Raw genomic sequence first — 18,160 nt, 5'->3', positions numbered from 1 at the left:
CTAGTGTTTCCATGGGGTGTGGTGTTACATTAAAATGACCCCCCCTGCATAGCAGGGGTAGAATGGTTCTTTGTAACTTTGGTTCCATGCCCAAGACACATCTTTGTGTGATCTGCTGAATCTGTTTCCATTGCTGATTTGTTTTTTGTGTCTTCACAATATATGTTTATAGTTCTTTTCTTCTGGCTTGACATATACACGTTTCATTAAATGCAGCATATATTGTAGATTTTCACCAGGGTCATGTAGGAACTGTCAAGTAAGAAACCTTGAATAATGGCTTTAAAATACACAGGTGTAGTCCTGGCTACAGGGTAGTTCTTAGCTTTTGATCTCTCTCTCACTGCTGTAAACATTTCTGCCATCTTTGAAGGTTTAGAAGCATTTGTCTTTCTGGGGAATTATCCGTGTTTTCGGTTACTCTGTAAGACAGAGGAAATATTCTTTAATCACCATTTCTGTCAATAGCTGAAACAGAAGAAAAAAAACAACAACATAAAATGCTTTTAAGAAAAAAAAATTATTCTTTACCACCTCTTTGAGTTGTTGATCTTGTGCAAGTTACGTAAAGAAGGTATCTAAGCTTAATTACATTAATTTTAAATGAGAAAATAGACTATGTCAAAGGTTGTTGCAACATAATGCATCTAAAGCAATGAACAGGTCTTGCCTCACAGTAAGTGGCCTGAAACATGAGGTATCATTATTACCTTTTCCTCTGGGCCTTCCAAGGTGAGGCCTGAAGAAACTCAATTGAATCATCATGCCCCAAATATTAATATTATTTTAAAAGTAGTTCTGGTCTAGACAATGTGGCTCAGTGGTTGAGTATCAACTTCTGAACTCAGAGATCACCAGATTGAAACCCGGTCAGGGCACTTGCCCAGGTTGTGGGCTAGATCCCCAATAGGGGGCTGGAGAAGGCAACCAATCAATGACTCTCTCTCATCATTGATGTTTCTATTTCTCTATCTCTCTCCCTCCCTCTCTAAAATTAATGAAAACTTTTCATTAAAAAGCAGGTCTGTCTGTGCCTTTCAGGGATTTCTTTTGACATCACACTTCCTCCCCAAAAACTGTGTCCAGTGGCAGCCTCCACTCTAAGGCCCTGACCTGAGGATTCCCTATGAAGTTCGTCACACAGGGATCCTGGTTGATCCACAATATGTCCCTGAAAAGGTACTTCCCTGGGCTATGCCAGTCAGGACTTGTTCCTCTTTAAATCCATGTGCCTGGGTTTCACTTTGGTAGAAGTTTAGGACATAGTGCTTTTCTTCAAGAAAAGCTGGAAATGGTGCAGAGGATGTGCTGTTTGATGCTGTATAAGGTCATGACTTTCAGTGTCTGAATGACATGGACGGAGAAAATGGGATTCCCATGTTCTCACTGTATGGCTGTCCAAGGCCAAGTTATTTAACTTCTCTAAGCCTTAGCATCCCGATCTATATAATGAAGATACTAATTCTGTAGCAGGATTTTGCTGGCGCCCAGGAATGGTGACCAAGATCTGAAGTGGTGGAACAGGAGGCACTTAGTACTCCCAGGGCACTTCTGGGTTCAAAGAAACTCCCACCATATGTGAGAGCCAGAAGTATTTGGAATTCATATTTGCAGAGCCACTTGGTCTGCTCCAAAAGACCAGATTCAGCTGGGATAAAGGAGGGATAGAGCCCCAGAGGAGAAAGGGTAGTTAGGAGGTACAGTGGTTGAGGTGAGAGCACACTGTGGCAGGGAGGGAGTACCAAAAGGCACAGTGAGCGATAGGCCGGCACTTGTACAAAGGGGACTCACGTTCTACCGTTCAAGTACAGAGCAATGCTCATCTTCCTTTGTCTATCTGTGCAGAGAACTGGAGGGGGATGATGGGCAGAGACGGGAGCAATAGCTTCCTCCCCAGCAAGAAGCTGTGACTGGAACCACCATGGTGGCATCCAGAGTAGCAGGGGGTGAGCTAGGGCCTCCATCAGGCAGGAAACAGTGCAGTGAGCATGTTCCGCACAGCTTCTGAGGAACTCAGACCTATGTCCCCGTCATGATCAGTCTTTCATCACCTTCCTTCAAAGGGGCATTGAGACCTGGTCAATAATATCCAGAGGAGTGGCACTGACTACCACTGGAATGGAGAGGCATGTCCCTCTGCTCTGCTTCCTCTTCCCTGCCCTCCGGAGGAGCTGAGCCTTGAGGAGGGAAGGGGAAGAGCTCCCTTAGAGCCATACTCTGCTCCCTCCCCCTTCCCCACTTCTGGGTATTGGGAAGAAGTGAGATTAAGCAGAGGCAGAGACAGAATTTTTAATCTGAGCTAGAATTCTAAGAACTGAAAGGGACTAAAAATTTTGGGAACCAACCTCAGATTTAATGAAACAACGAAAGAGGGAAATAAAACAGAAGCCGAGTTTAAGCTATGTTTTGAGAAAAAATAGATTATGTTCATATTTACATCCCGCTGTGATGAGAGTTCTAAATAATCGGTTACAGCTATAATATTCCCATATTCTCGGGTAAATAAGAAAACTGACCTCAATGTATAGAAAAGATACTGTACGGTGTGTGCGTGTGTGTATGTGTGTTTGTATATTTAAAATATGTATGTAAGTATAAAAGTCTTTCACCTGAAATCTTTCAACTTATACACTTTGAGAGATAAATCCTAAAATCTGTTATCGCACATGTATAATTTCTGTCTTCATGTCTGTCATGAAAATCCATTTGGGTAAAACTATGTTGGTTAAAAAAAAATGGATTTGACCAGGCTGGGTGGCTCAGTTGGTTGGAGTGTCCTTTGGGGTTTGATCTCTCAGTCAGGCATGTACAGGAGGCAACCAATTGATTTCTCTCTCCTCTCTCTCTCTCTCTCTCTCTCTCTCTCTCTCTCTCTCTCTCTCTCTCTCTCTCTCTCTCTCTCTCTCTCTCTCTCTCTCAAATCGATAGACATATCCTCAGGTGAGGATTTAAAATAATAATAATAAAACAAATAGACTTAAAAGCAGTCTCCCAAAATGTTAAATATCTATAAATTGAGTAACTTCAAGACTGTACACTCCTCAGCTGTTCTCCCGTGCATGCTTTATACCACCCAGATACACTGCTACATTAATTTGCGATATTGTAATTAGTAGTGTTTTTTATTCAACAGATAATTACTAAGTGTCAATTAAGGTCTACTCAGGAGGAAAAGCAACTCACATCTTGTACTGCTCTCAAGGGATTACAAGGTATAGAGGGCCTTGTCATTTCAAAACCCAGTTAGTAGGGAGTCCCACACAAATCGGGGTGGATGCCTCTGCTTGCTGATACACATGGACATGAATGATGCTCAGAATGTGAGAGAAATGCCCTCTTTCATTTGTGAGGCCGTAATATGGTGGTTAAAAGTGGTCTCTAGAATGAGGCTGTCTAGGTACAAACCTTAGGCCTGAGAATTGTACTAGTAGCTGTGTGGACTTGGGAAAGTTACAAGCTACAGTTCCTCGAACTGGTAAAAAAAAAATAACAACTAAAGCAACTAATTATGAGAATCATATGAGATGACAGAAGTAGAAGTGCCTTGAATATCATGAGATTATGCACATTTGGGGCAATTTTGTTACTATCACCTGGTTTATATGGGGGTTTGTGGGGATTTGTGTATCTGTTGCTTAACACAGTACCTGCCACATAAGTGTTAGCCATGATCGATGTCTGTGTGCAAACCTACTCTTTTCCTACCTAGTATTTATTTATGAAGTTGGACTTTTCTTTCCTAACCTCCCATGTAGTACTTGTATCTCATAAACTTTATTTGCCTGTTTATTTATTGTTCTTTGGGGGAGGGCTGCTTGCTTTTTGTTTTGTTTTGTTTTGACACTGAATGTTTTGATCTTTTCTTAAAGAATCTCATTCATTTCACTTAAGATATTCTCATTCAATTTGAGTGACTCAGCCCTCTTCTTTATGTGCTGCAAGGTTATCAGCCTTCATGTCAGATGAAGGATATTTGTCTTTCTGTAAAGAAAGCATTTTGGACGCAATCAAGCCAGAGAGCTTGTTACAGGAAGACATAACTTTATGGGCATATCTGCCTAACTCCTTCCTGGTGCATGCTGAAACCCTTCTGCTTGTGTGTTCCACCTGCAGGTCACCGAGTTGATTGATACCCATGGAAAAAGAAAGAGTCTCTCTTCCACTTACAGAAAAGGTTAAATAACATGAGCTCCAGGAATGATCCTTGACTAACATAACTTAATAGGATAACCAAAGCTGTCACAGACTGTGATTAATGTATTGAGAATAGAGCTAGCCTTTTCTCATTTTTAAATGGTGGTATTGATATTTGTGGTCTCCATACCTGGGTGGATATCGGAATCACCTAATGTGTTTGTTAAAAGTATAGATCAATCCTTACTCTCTATCTCTCCCACTATGTAACTACCCAGAAATCTGCTTCAGTGAGTTAAGTCACAGGAAGACCATGGGATCTTTATTTTAAATGGCATTGGGAATCACTACCTAAGATTACTTAGACATGGACTTGACTTAGAAACAATAAGTCTATTCTATTTTTTTCCTTCTAAATTGACATTGACAATAATCTTATTTGAAAAGCCAAGATCCAATTTTACTTCCTTGCTTTCCTGAGTTTTGATGAAGACAGATGGGGAGAAAGGGTTTAAAAATATCAATCATTTATTAGCTTGTTAGGATTCACAGATATCAGAATTTTAAAAATAGAAAATATACTGAAAATATATTTCTTCATTTTGAAGCTATGGAAGCAACTCTCTGTGTAATGATTACGACGAGAACACTGAGATCCACAGACATTGTGACTTCCCAAAGCAAAACTGTTAATTAGAAGAAAAAAATCTTCATTCTCATTATACTTCTCCAATAAATACCCAACTGGATTATATCCGTTTTTCATTTTGTAGCATATAAGCTAATCAAACCATGTGTATTCTTTTAAACATGGGCCTAATAACAATAACTACATGTATATACCCATCAGAATCACATTTTGAGAATTAAATAGAATCTTACCTTTAAGAGGCACCTTGACATCAAGGCCATAGAATAAAGGCAAGAGAGAAGAACAAGAATAGAAACAGAAACTGCAGAAGAAAAAGAAGAAGATTACGTAAATCTGAATTTCTGAAGTGCTATTTACGTAGTACAAACCTCAGCTTTTCTACATTGTTTGTCTGATCACTTCTCACATAACAGCAGATACCTTTTGTTTAAAAAAAATATACCTTTTATTTTTCTCCTGGCAAAACAACACAATGAATAACTAACTGGTGTTCAGCTAACATCGACTCATGCATTTTAGAATTCTGAGAGGGTCTTACAGATAATTGGTGTAAGCACTTAATTGTATAAGTACAGAAAAAAAAAAAGCACAGATCATTTCATCATAGATTGATTTCATATAATTTCATGGCATAGTGAAGTTTAGAGCATGGACCTTTCATGTCTTACTCTATTATATGTTATTGTCTAATTTTTAATGCATGGAAGATTATTTCAAAAACACAAAATATGATCAGAGCATACACTTAGTCACTCAATGCTGTCATTGATTGGTTAGTGTGTTAGGTTTTAGGACTAAGACTCATCTGGAAGAATAGTAATATGTAGGGTAAATATATGTCAAATTAGCCACAGTGGGATACCCCAGAGGAGGAAATGGGATACTATCAGTAATTACACCAGGGTAACAGGTATAAGCTGGGTCTGTCCTGTACCAATGGGTTTGTGTGGCCATCTGCCTGTACATCGGTGGGCACTTTGAATAATAAATATACGGTGCTATTCAAGCCTTTATGCTTCTGAAATAGATCTCACTTTACCTGACCTACAGAAGTTAAATGAAAGCTGATTTGTTTATCTTCACCAAGAATCTTCACTAGAGAAACAGATACATGATGGACCAACAGATCTTGTGTAGCACTAGTATATAACGAACTCTATACTAATTATAAAAGGTCACACTGAGGTCAGTTTTTTTCCAATACTGATTTCTTAAGCCATTTCCTCTTACAGAGGCAGGAAGTCTTCGTCTTGTCCTCAGTCTCCAGGAGCATTCTGTTACACACAGCTTCCTGTATGGCATGTGCAACATTCTCATATGATGGACATGTTATTTGCACATTTCCTTTAATGTCACTGGTTAGAAGGCTCTTGCTTCACTATGGCAAAATTGCACGAACAAGTTGCAAACATGGTGCTAAGAGCCATGTATCACTGACTATTCTATTAGTCAGAAACGGTCCTTTTTATTTCATTCCTTGAAGATGGAGAGGGCTATGGTGGCACCTGTAGCAGGAGAGGATGGAGGAGGAGTAGAATGGGAGGCTTCCACTGTTCCCAGGAGAAGGTCAAATATCGGCACTGCTTCTTGGGCATGAATGAGGAGATGCCCAACCACTCAGCCTGTAATGAGATTCTTAGTCTATGCAGTGTGGTGGGCAGACCTCTGGTCCTGATTAGCCATGGAGTGATTATACAATCTTGGGAAAGTTGTTCAATTCTGAGTTATTATTTGATTAAGGGGATCATTATTTTTGCTGTGCAAGAATCCCAGAATAATTATGAGAATCAAATGAGATGATGGAAGTGAAAGTGCTTTGAATACAGTGAGAAGCTGCACATTTGGGGCAATTTTGCTGTTTGCTGTTATCACCTGATTTATATTAACGGTGTGCATGGGAATTAGGAACAAAGAAAGGATATTTCATGTACCTTGAGAAGGTGTTTGAGTATTCCAAGGAAAAGACGAGACTAGCTCTGACATAAGTAACCTTCAGCATTTTTACTAGGCTTGTAGATGAGTAGAACTGAGGTCAAGTGAATAGAAAAATAGAACATGCGCATCTCTCACTCAACGTCTAATCAGAAACAAACTGGATTGTTTTTGAAATGACTTAATTTACTCCTATATGTGGAATACATTGCTTTGATAACTAAAGAATCCATATTTTCTGTTAAGTATATGTTCTCATTATCATCCATAATGTTTAGGAAGATCCATAAAATGAAAAGCTGATATGAAATTCTGACCTAAACATAATCTTAATCTCCCTCCTCCCAACATTTCTATGGGGTTTATTAAGAGAATGGCCACCAGGGTGACATTAGTAGATTAAAAAAAAATCTGGTGTTTTTTATCCTCAGTTGAATAGGATCTGAACTGAAGTTTCTGGGGCAGAACGAACTTAGCTGTGACTTCGTCCTTGAGCCAGCCCCAGAGCTGTTTAAGGTTTAGCAGAGAATTACTAGAGCCAAGAACTCGACATTCAAAAATGTGGCCATTGGAAGACATCGCGTGTCCTTTGACAACCAGGGAAGCTGTAGGGAAATCCTGCCTTTTGTGGATCTTCTTGCCAAAAACTTGGGAAATTAGACTAAGTCCTTATTTAACTTCACCTCATTCAATCATGGAGAACACTTCTGAAATGAAGAAAATTCAAATTCAAAATTTTGCAGAAGTATATTTTTGGTAATTAAAAAATGTATATTTTAAAATTTGACTTTTTTAGTGTTTTCACATGTTCACATAGTGACCTACTTTGTTCCTCATGGAGAGGAGGTGAATGCAAGTGTTATCATCCCTATTCTCTAGACATGGCTTAGACACAGGGGGTCTAATCCAACATCAAATAAGGACATAACGACCGGCCTACATAAGAACTCAGGTGGCTGATGGTCTGGCTAATGGCTCCTCACCCACTCCATCTGAACCCACATATGTGGACAACTACAGAAGTAACCTGGGTTGAACCAAATTCTAACCACTGTCTCAGAAATGCCACATGGTTTGCTATTTTCTTCTTGGGTGACTATGGGAGATATAGCAAAGCATTATATTATTTTGCAACTTAGGGATCAGGCAGTGACTTCCAGCCCATCAGATTGGAATTCTGGGAAAACCTCTCTCGATCTTTGCTGTGTTCCTCAGCAGGCGCTCCTGGCCTCACCAGCTGGGTAAATTTTTGTTGCGCCAAACTGTTTAATTCACGGCAGAGCTTGTTTAGCATCTCTGCGTGAGTGCCCCTTCTCCCATCACACACACATCTGCAAAGGTCCTCTTTAAGAATGACTGTGCTTTAACCCCCCAATAGTGCTGGTTCGCTTGGAAGAAGCAGTGATTTTTCCGGAACACTGGGGGAAATGGCATGAGGAAGTGACAGGAGGGCATGATTATCATATACCAATCTACATTTCTGAATTTATTTTTGAAGTGAAACTGCAGAATCAGGAATGAAGGGCTTTTATGAATAATAATGGGATTTTTTTTTTAAAGGTGCTAAAATATTTTTGAAAGAAAGCAGAATAATAAAACTCAAAAGAAAAGTTTGAAAAGGAAATAAAGATGAAGAAGGGGAAACTGAGGAAAGACAACACGTACAGAAAAGAACGGGAGCCAACAAAAAAGGCAAAGTACCGAGGGCAGCACCTACACTGGGATCCCGGGGCCTGACTCAAGGTGAGGCCCACGTCTACACACCTGCCTAAGCCAAGTACACAGTAACCGAGACGAAAGAAAGAACACACACAGTGAGTGAAACTGGTATTCATTTCAGATTACAAAGTAAAATTAAAATAGATGTTGACCTTAACACCTACCTTTTCCTCTAAGTCCTTTATCTGTCTTTTCTGGATGTCTGTTTTATCTTCTAAGTCACGGATTCTCTGCAGGCAGAAGAAAAAGGAAAAGCATTAGTGGGCATTCAGTTGAAGAAAAAGATTGTTCACCAATCTAAAACTTTCTATAAACACATTAGCAATAGTATTAGCAGCTGGAAATATCACATATACATTTTTCCCCTACCCATTGCTGCATTTTCAAAACCACCTGCACTGGTGGTGGGAATTATTTGCTAACCCTCTCTAATGGGTTTATCCCTGCAGACCCTTTCCTCATGAAAGATGTAGTCCCCACCCCATTTTCCTTGGGCTTGGCCATGGGATTGGTATTGGAGGGTGGGATGTGACTTGTGGAATGCTGCATCCTAACCGAGACAGTGTGAATTGGAACTGGTGGACAAGAAACAATCGTCTTTGTAAACCATTTGGAGTAAGATTTTTGGTTGGTTGTGACTACAGTAAAAACTGACTAAAACTAACACAAATGCAAACAAGCCCATTGGTTTTTGCCAACCTTTCTTTTCAACCTTATTTTAACTTTGTTTCAGGGTGAAATTTCCTCACAAAACTCTATTGACCAGTAGAGATTACACTTCCATAAACATTTCAAGGAAGGAACTGACAAATCATGGAAAAAGCAAACTTAAGAAAAATAGCACAACTAATCCTAAAGATGACAAAGTTCCAGGAATAATTTTGAATCTGTCTGTCAACTAGACAAATGGCTTCAGTGTTCTGTTATTTTGGGAAATCTGTTAGCCACAAAGCTCCCAGCTACATCTGAGGTGTGCTAAGTGTCAAGTTGCCCACACACTGTTCTTACTAATGTTATCAAATAACCCCTGCTCCTTTTCCACTCACCTTGATCTCTGATGACCACATGATTCCTTCTTCTTGTATAGCCCATTTGGATTTTTGTACCAGCTGAGTGCCAGATACTATAGAGTTACAGCTACTGAGTGCCAAATACTATAGAGTCTGGCACTTCCAATTCTGGAATTCTTATGGGATCTGCCTTTGACCTTTTCCTCACCTTCTAAGCTAAGACACAAACTAAGAGTTGGATGAAGAATTTGGGCTATAAGTGAATATTGGGTGTCTATTTTGAACCTCGCTGGTATAGATGAATCACAAATCACACACAACTCAAGCTGCATAAGTCAGTTAGGAAAGTGGTTACACACAGTGGCCTTGGAGTCCGGAGGACCTGGGCTGCAATTCTGGTACTGTTGCTTACTCTCTGTGTCATCTTGTTAAACCATTTAAGCGCTCTTGTTTCAGTGCTTCTACAATGCCAATTTTTTTGAGATAGAATCATTGCAAAACAGCCCTCCCTTATCTAAATGTACGTAGAAAACAAAAGTGATTTACTTTACTCTGAAAATAGCATCTCACTCCTGGGCTTCTCCACACCCATACTCAGCACTGTGTACTTGGTACCGAGTCCCATTTGCTTAGTACCAACCCCACGCGGAAGTCACTCATCCTCACCTGGTGGGCTTGTTGCAGGAGCTCCATTCTCTCCTGAAGGATCTGACAGTCATACTCTCGGCTCTTCCTCAGCATCTGCCGCCGTAGCTTCTCTACCGCAGTCCTCAGCTCCTCTTGCTGCTTCTCACTCAGCAGTTCACCAAACTTGATAACAGTTTCTTGCTGCAGAGCATTGTACAAAGTAGCTTCTAGTTCCTGGATTCTCTGGCAAATAAAACGAGAAAAGTCTAACTTTGGAATTGAGCATTTTCTATGTGGTGTGTGAGTGTACACATACGTATGTGTATGGGAAGAAATGTGTTGTTAGTCTTATAGGATCATAGCAATAAAATGCATTTCATAGTTTATCTAGACTAACTACCCATAGGATAATCCCCTTTATAAGAGTCCATAGGAATCATTCATCCAATATGTTAACTTCTTAAATGATGATAGATTTGTTATTTTTCTTGGACAACTTTTATTTTTTTTAAATTCTTACTTTGTTATAATAACTATACATTCTTCTGTTCTGAAATGTAGCTAAAAATAAGTTTGTTTTCTCTCCCATTTGACAGCCCTTCAAATATTTAAAGACATTTATTATAGTGGCCATACTTTTAGAAATAAGCATTGAAAAGTGGTTAAAGTTGGAATAAAATACTTAAAATTAGAGGTAAATTTAATGCACAAAATGCCACAATTCTTTCACATGACAGACCTCTTTACCTGAAGATGGCTTTATAATCCTCATATTTCTTCTTAAAATAAAAATCAGGAAATATGATCTAAAAATGGCCTTCATCTCTGAAATTGGTCTGTTTTTTAAAAATATATTTTTATTGATTTCAGAGAGGAAGGGAGAGGGAGAGAGGTAGAAACATCACTAATGAAAGAGAATCATTGATTGGCTGCTTCCTGCACGATCTGATCTGGGGGAATCAGGCCTGCAATCCGGACATGTACCCTGACTAGGAATCGAACCCTGCCCTCTGGGTTCACAGATCGACACTTAACTACTGAGCCACACTATCTGGGCAAATCTTCTCTTATTTTAGATGAAGAGTGTACTCTTCCTTACATCCCAGTTTAGTTTTACTTTTTTATTTTTTATTTTTTTATTTTTAGAAACATGTTTCAGACACAGTTGCCAAAATCTACAGTCTTGTTCCCTATGACTTCGACAGAGGTGAACAGACATGCCCTGGTGAGGGATGTTTTCCTAACTCTTGTCATAGATGATACAGACCTCATCTTTTTAAAGTTAAATACTGTTGTCTGAATGAGTAAACACAGCTTAACTTTTTATGTACAAGGATAACTTTTTATGTACAAGGATGAAGGGGGGGAAGGGAGGGGAAGAATTGTCTCCTTCTTTATTCTCTAGTGACCAACTCAGTCTCCCCTTTCCCCATCAAGTAATGCCCAGAACCTCCTCTTCATCTTGCAGGGGGAATACCGATTCATCTTTGTTATGAGCAGAAACTAAGTGCTTCCCTCTTTCCCCAAAAGTGACGCAGGCTGCTTCCAGGAAAGCATTAGAGAAACCTCTACAAGCAACTCCCTGAAATGTTCCTCTCCTAAGTCTGTCCTTTTTCTCTTGAGTCATTGTTGTGAATTAATGATGGGGGGTTTGCCTATGGACAGGAGAAATGCAAGCTCTAGTCCAATATTAGGAATTGCTTGTTATGACTTTTGTACGGCAGAGTGGGTCAAGTGTGCTCCTCACTCAGCATGGTCTGTGGGAGAGAAGGTCCAGCCGATTTACTGATACAGCTTTGCTCATGGTGGCTGGGTTATGGTAGTGATGGCCACAATATCTGCAGTCAGATCTAAACACTACCTACTTACCGGTTTGGGCAGATTCTTTTCACTCTCTAAGCCTTCATGTCCTCATATGTAATAGAGGAATAATACCACCTATACCTCTTAGAGTTGTTGTGGGAAATAAGTGAATTAAAAACAAACATTAAAGACTTTATTACTCTATCACTAAATGAGGTTCCCCATTGGATTTAATTCATTTTCTCTTTAATCTACACTGCCATGCAGTCTGTCTTTCATTAAAATATTATATAACAATATAAATGTAATTAAAAATTTTAAAGTAAATTAAAATATTTACTAAGTATCATAAGAATATTAAAACAAAAAGAGCTAGATACACGTTTTCTAAAGTAAGAACTGGAAACCATTGAATAAATAAACCATTGCACACTGTGGTCTATTCAAGTATGTGGCACGACAAATTAAATTGGATGTTCCCCTCCATAGTATTTGATGTAAACACTCTGGGTCTCTTGGCGGCTTGCTGTACCTACCATGTATGCTTGGTCCAGAGCTTGTTTTCTGTAGTCTAATTCTTCCTCCAGATAGCCTTTGATTTTGCAGAATTGTTCCTATAAAAAAGGGCCATGTTGATAAATAGAGTCAGCTTAGTTAACCAGAAAGTGATATATAATCATATTGATCAGTGTTTTCTCTAATTCCATCACAAGACAAATCACCAGTATTTGTAAGGTCATCGATTTTGTCTGTGAGGGAAATAGTTCAACTTTCAGCGTCTCAAGCAGACAATGTGGAAATCAATGGAAAGAAGCACAAAAGACATAATGAACAATGCTTTAAAGGGTTTTTATGTCAATCCAAGAGTATAGATTCTGATAAGATAAATGTTCACTAATAAGTATATCTGTGCAAATGTATTATGACAGTGTATTTTTGTAAGGATGTTATGAAATGTAATATAGCAGAGTTGGATAATGAAAAACTCATGTGATGTCATCTGTGTATGATTAGCAAACACAAAGATAGATAAGGATTCAGAGTGGCGGCAATCCCACCCACCACCACAATGCTACTTAATGGGTGTCTGTTCCTGAGGCAGAGCCAATAGGAACTGGAGACAAATCTAATGTTCCCTGCAGCCCTCAGCTTCTGTGTGCCTCTCAGATTGTGCACATTTTCCCATTAGTATTTAAAAATATATCTTTGTGTATAATACAGCCCCAAGTACATTCAGTTATTTCTTTGTGTGTATGACTGCCTTCAGTATATAACCACCTGCAATACTTATTTTGCTGGTGACTGTCCTGAGTAATGCTTAGAACAGTGCCCAATACAGGTTGAATGTGTAATTAATATTTGTGAATTTAAAGAGTTTTTAAGGGTACTTTCAATCTGAACAGTTCTTGGAGTCTTCTGGGAACTTCCATGGTGTGGTGTCTACCCCAAATAATGGGAAGGCTATAAACTTTCATCACTGCCAAATAAAACTGGTAGGAAACAGTCATTTCCCATTTGTTTATTCAATTTCCTTTAATTTTATGACACCTCATCTTTGTACTCACCATGTCACTCTCCAATTCCATCATTTTCTGGTGCAGGGCAGCTTCTGCTCCTTCGATTTGCTGGATCCACTGAGTAAGACAAAAGTGTTCAACAGACTCATTGTTTGGTGTACTAATATGTGGTGCTCTTACTGAGGTGCTTAGTCAGTTCCCCTTATATCTCAGGAAAAGGACTAAGAACTGAAATGAAAACTTGGTGCATTTTATCTCTTATTTCAGAAGTAAGACTATAGTTTTCCATTCATTCATCCATTAATTAATTAATTCATTCAATAAATGTATTCATTGGTATTTACTATGTGCCAGGCAATGTGCTAGCTGTGATGGTAACCGACACTTTTTTTTTTTTTTTCCTAACAACACATTCTTGCCCACATGGAGAATACCATTGCAGGCTTTCTTGGGAAGTGACAGTTGCACTGGAATCTGAACAATGAGTCAAAGGTGATTAGGCAAAAATGAGGGGCAATTTCCAATCAGAAGGAATGTCCAATTCTCCATGATTGGAGGGAGCACGATGAAAAAAAGAATGCCAAGTGAGACTAGAGAATTAGCAATTTTTTAATATATAAAATAGCGCAGCTAAGTGTTAAAAGAATCATTTTTGTTGAGTAGAGACATTTTAAAGCACATAAAAAGAATTTAGAAAATTTTCTTAACACTTAAAACACTGTTATGTGACATTGATGTTAGCATTGATCAATTCCCTGAATAAATTTGAACTTTGAATATTATGGTGTGAATCTACCACACATATAACTTAAAAGAACAAGTTCTTATAATGTGTCTCTACCAAGTTAAATATCAGCTTATCCCTCAGGAGGTAATGGGGCATAATTAAGTCTGTAGGATCTAGAAGCACACAACTTTGGGTCTAAATCCCAATTCTAGCTTTTCATGGTTCTGTGGACTTGAAAGGCTCCCTGATTTCTCTAAGCCTCAACTTCCTTATGTGTAATATGGGATCAACAATAATGTGAAGATTAAAAGTTGTATTTCATGTAACTAGGGAGAGCAGATCCCAGATATAATTTCACATGTAAATTCCTCAATATGTATCCATAACAGATAAGGACTTTTTTAATTAAAAAGAAAAAAAAAAAGCATAACCACAAGGCCATTTCCACATTTTGCAAAGTTAACATTAATTCCTTTTGTTGTCTGGTACCTGGTCCATATTAAAATTTCCCTAACTGTCAGCAAAATGTCCTTTTGATTATGCTTGGTTTGCTTGAATCAAGATGCTGAAAAAGATCATTTCACCATTTCTTTTCTTTTTCCTAATCCTCACCCGAGGATATTTTTCATTGATTTTTAAAGAGAGTGGAAGATAGACAGAAAGACAGACAGAAATATTGATATGAGAGAAACACATTGGTTGGTTGCCTGCAACCTGCAACCGGAATCAAACCCGGGACCCTTAAGCCTGCAGGTTGACGCTCTATCCACTAAGCCAAACCTGCTAGGGCAATTCCTTAAGTACCTTTTTATTTTATAGCCATTTTAAAATGTCTTTGTTTTGTTTGAGTAAGTTGACAGGCTCATTTGATTTGTAGAATTCCTTCATTTCAGATTGTAGTAAACTGATTGCTTGCTCTTGGTTTCATTTAATTTATAACAAGCTTTATATGCAGTTAGGAATTAAGGAAGCATCTCAAGGGACATATATAATTCTCATTAGACCCAACCATGTATCCACAACTATCAACTATGTGCTGATTTCCAAGGCACCCTGAATATAGTCAGTTATCAGACTTATTTACCTGCTCTTCTGCTCTTTTCTCTTCTTTCACTCTTCCTACCATTGACCAGGTTTAGACACAAGGGGGCAGAGCACACTCTCAGATTGGACTTTCTGAAGGAGCCTGCAGTGAGCCACCACCAGGTCACAGAATCCTTTGGGAACAATTTGCATGTACACACCCAAGGAAAGCCCATAAAAAGAGCCACATTCCAATTTACCGCCTCTCAATTGTTAACACCACACTTGTGTTAACATGGCATCACTTGTCCTAAAGCCCATGATACCGAACCTAAACTCAACATCTGACCTCATTGCAGTTGTGACCTTTACCAGGACTATAATCTCAGTCCAACAGTCTGGAATCTCTGGACATCAATGAGGTCTGTCCCTGGAGCACTTCTCTCTTCCCCACACAGGCTCAAGAGGCAACCTGCATGATAAAACCTTTGCCTGCCTCCACCTCAAAAAAAAAAAAAAAAAAAAAAAGATGTCCTGGCCAAAACTTACTGGTTTCTTTTCTTTTGTTAATAGCTCCCTAGCCCCACCCTTCTTCCTATAAAAGCTTTGCATTTTTACAACCTCTAAGAGTGTTGTTGTAGTTGCCAGACGGAATGCTGCCCAATCCAGGAATCGCTTACAAAGACAATGAGATCTTCAAATTTAAGAAGGTGCCATATGATTTCACTCATATGTGGAATCTAATGAACGAAATAAACTAACAGACAAAGTGGAAACTCATAGGTAGAGAACAGACTGACAGTTGTCAGAGGGGAAGGGAGCTGGGGGACTGGATGAAAAAGGTGAAGGGATTAAGCAAACAACAACAACAAACAAACAAAAACAGTACAAAACAAAACATAACAAACAAACAAACCATCACAGACACAGACAACAGTATGATGATTACCAGAGGAAAAGGAGGGTGCGGGGGAGGTGGCAAAGGGTACATGGGGGTAAATGGTGACAGGAGATCTGAGATGTGGTGGTAAACACACAATGCAATGTACAGATGATGTATCATATAGAACTGTACACCTGAACCCTATATAATTTTATTGACCAATGTCACCCCAATAAATTAAATTTAAAAAGTTTCAAATATACTCAGTTGAATTTTCTTCTAACAAAACTGTTCTTTATCAGTTTCTCATCTTGGTAAGGATTGCTTGAATAATGTAACTTAGAAGGTTTCCCATTTTTAAAACATTCTATTTTTTAAGAGACCTCAAAGCAAGAATGATCCATCCACCCACCCCAAATCAGTGTGTAGACTTTTTTTGGGTATGTGTTTTCATTCTATCTAGGCTGTCTCATCCTGAAAAATAAAATCTTTATTAGGTATTCAATAACCCTACCTTGCTCTTTAGGTGTTAAGTCAGACACAGAGATAATTTGAAAGTCAGTATAATTTATTACCTTCTCTGCCAAGGACAGCACAGTGCTGGCCTGAATTATGGCCACTTGTTCTTCATTTCTTAAATTCTGTGAAAAAGACAGAAAAAAAATAAACTGAAGACACTTCAGATATTTATATTATCAGAAAATATTGCCTAAGTGCTTGCCATAGACACAAGTGCATGGAGCCTTAACATATGTTCTATTTAGTAGTAACTCTTAACAAAGAGTTCATTGAAAACCTTATATATAAAAAGTATATTGTGAGTTTTTTATACCTCTCAAATACTGACTTGATTTTGTTTCACTATAAGCATCTTCATTAATAGTCATGTTAATAACCCAACCATGTATCCACAACTATCAACTATGCATAAACCAAAATGTAATAAAGAGTAATCTCTGCATGACAGTTTCATGCGATTTCATTGATAATGTTCCCTCCTTTGACAATTGTTTAAGGGAAAAAATGGTGTAACTCCTCAACCTACATGTATCATTCATTTAATATCTCAAAGAATAGTCCTCCCACTGAATAAATATGCCTTGACCATGCCTAGAAGGTGCTTTTGAAAAGAAAAAGGACTATAGCTTCCTGGTCCTTTTTTATGTGGCTGCCACCAACCCTACTATTTAGCACCATTTGCAACTGCATGACTGATTAATTTCACGTTGGATGCCTCCAAGCAACAGTCAGAAGGCAATCAGCTTTAATCACTGCAGATGTGGTTGGCATTCAAATCAGAAACCTGCTCACGAAAAGCATTTTACCAGTTCCCATTTATGTTAATATCTTTCAGAGATCCTTACAATCCTTTAGACAAGCTGTCTGATAAACTTGATTCTCTCTGGAGAGCTACATCCTTCAGTGAACATGGCCTCCCACCTGCTATTATTTCACACGTGACACATTGGCAAGGATTTCTTGCCTCTTGTAAGGCAAATTCATGTCTTTCCTGCACTTATTTAACTCATACTTACCCCATTGTCACCCAAGATATCAAGCTGCTTTATGAGATCAGGGATGTTCACATCCTGTAAAATTAAGGAGATACACTCAAGTCAAAGATACAAATGTGGCTTACCGTTCTCCTAGTGCCCGAAACTAATATAGAGAAAACATTTTAACCCTGCAATTCCTTGGGTTTTCAATCAGGCACGCCTGGTTTTAAATTTCCACTGTGCTTCTTATAAGCTGTGTGAACTTTGGAAAACTACTTAACAATTCATTCTCAATTTTGCCAATTGCAAAATAAAGGTAAAAAATACTTCCTTCAAAGGCTGATCTTGAAGAGAAACAGATTATGTACAAAAGAGTCCAGAATACAGTGGAGGCTTGCATTAGCTCATTAACTTTTTTATAATAGTTGTCATATTTTCAGTCATTGTAGACTTCAGGTATAAAGAAAAATAATAGGTAGTAAATATAAATAATGAGCCAACTTCATTCTAATTAATGGAATTCTAACTTGGTTGAGATTTTGACTGCCACATAAACTATAATGCAGTTCCTTTTTTTATTGAGCTTTAATTTCATCTTTTGGAAACAACTGATATTTACTATAATCCTGACAGCAGA

General features: G+C 38.5%; 1 protein-coding gene across 2 annotated transcripts in view; it reads right to left on the bottom strand.

The window, feature by feature from the left end:
* Positions 1-246: 246 nt before the first annotated feature.
* Positions 247-18,160, bottom strand: part of JAKMIP2 (janus kinase and microtubule interacting protein 2) — a 129,072-nt gene continuing 111,158 nt past the window's right edge. For both annotated transcript variants that reach the window (XM_084883163.1, XM_084883164.1), the window contains 8 exons: positions 17,563-17,616; positions 16,603-16,668; positions 13,443-13,511; positions 12,414-12,491; positions 10,114-10,317; positions 8,602-8,667; positions 5,017-5,087; positions 247-422 (listed from right to left, as the gene is read on the bottom strand). In XM_084883163.1, the coding sequence (XP_084739289.1) occupies positions 5,037-5,087; positions 8,602-8,667; positions 10,114-10,317; positions 12,414-12,491; positions 13,443-13,511; positions 16,603-16,668; positions 17,563-17,616 (588 nt within the window). In that variant the 3' untranslated portion in view covers positions 247-422; positions 5,017-5,036. The remainder of the gene's footprint in view (positions 423-5,016; positions 5,088-8,601; positions 8,668-10,113; positions 10,318-12,413; positions 12,492-13,442; positions 13,512-16,602; positions 16,669-17,562; positions 17,617-18,160) is intronic.

Source organism: Pipistrellus hanaki (genome assembly GCF_964339955.1).
Source record: "Pipistrellus hanaki genome assembly, chromosome: 5".
Classification (NCBI taxonomy): Eukaryota; Metazoa; Chordata; class Mammalia; order Chiroptera; family Vespertilionidae; genus Pipistrellus; species Pipistrellus hanaki.
Note: the sequence above shows the minus strand (reverse complement) of the source record. Positions and strands in the feature narration are given on the sequence as shown.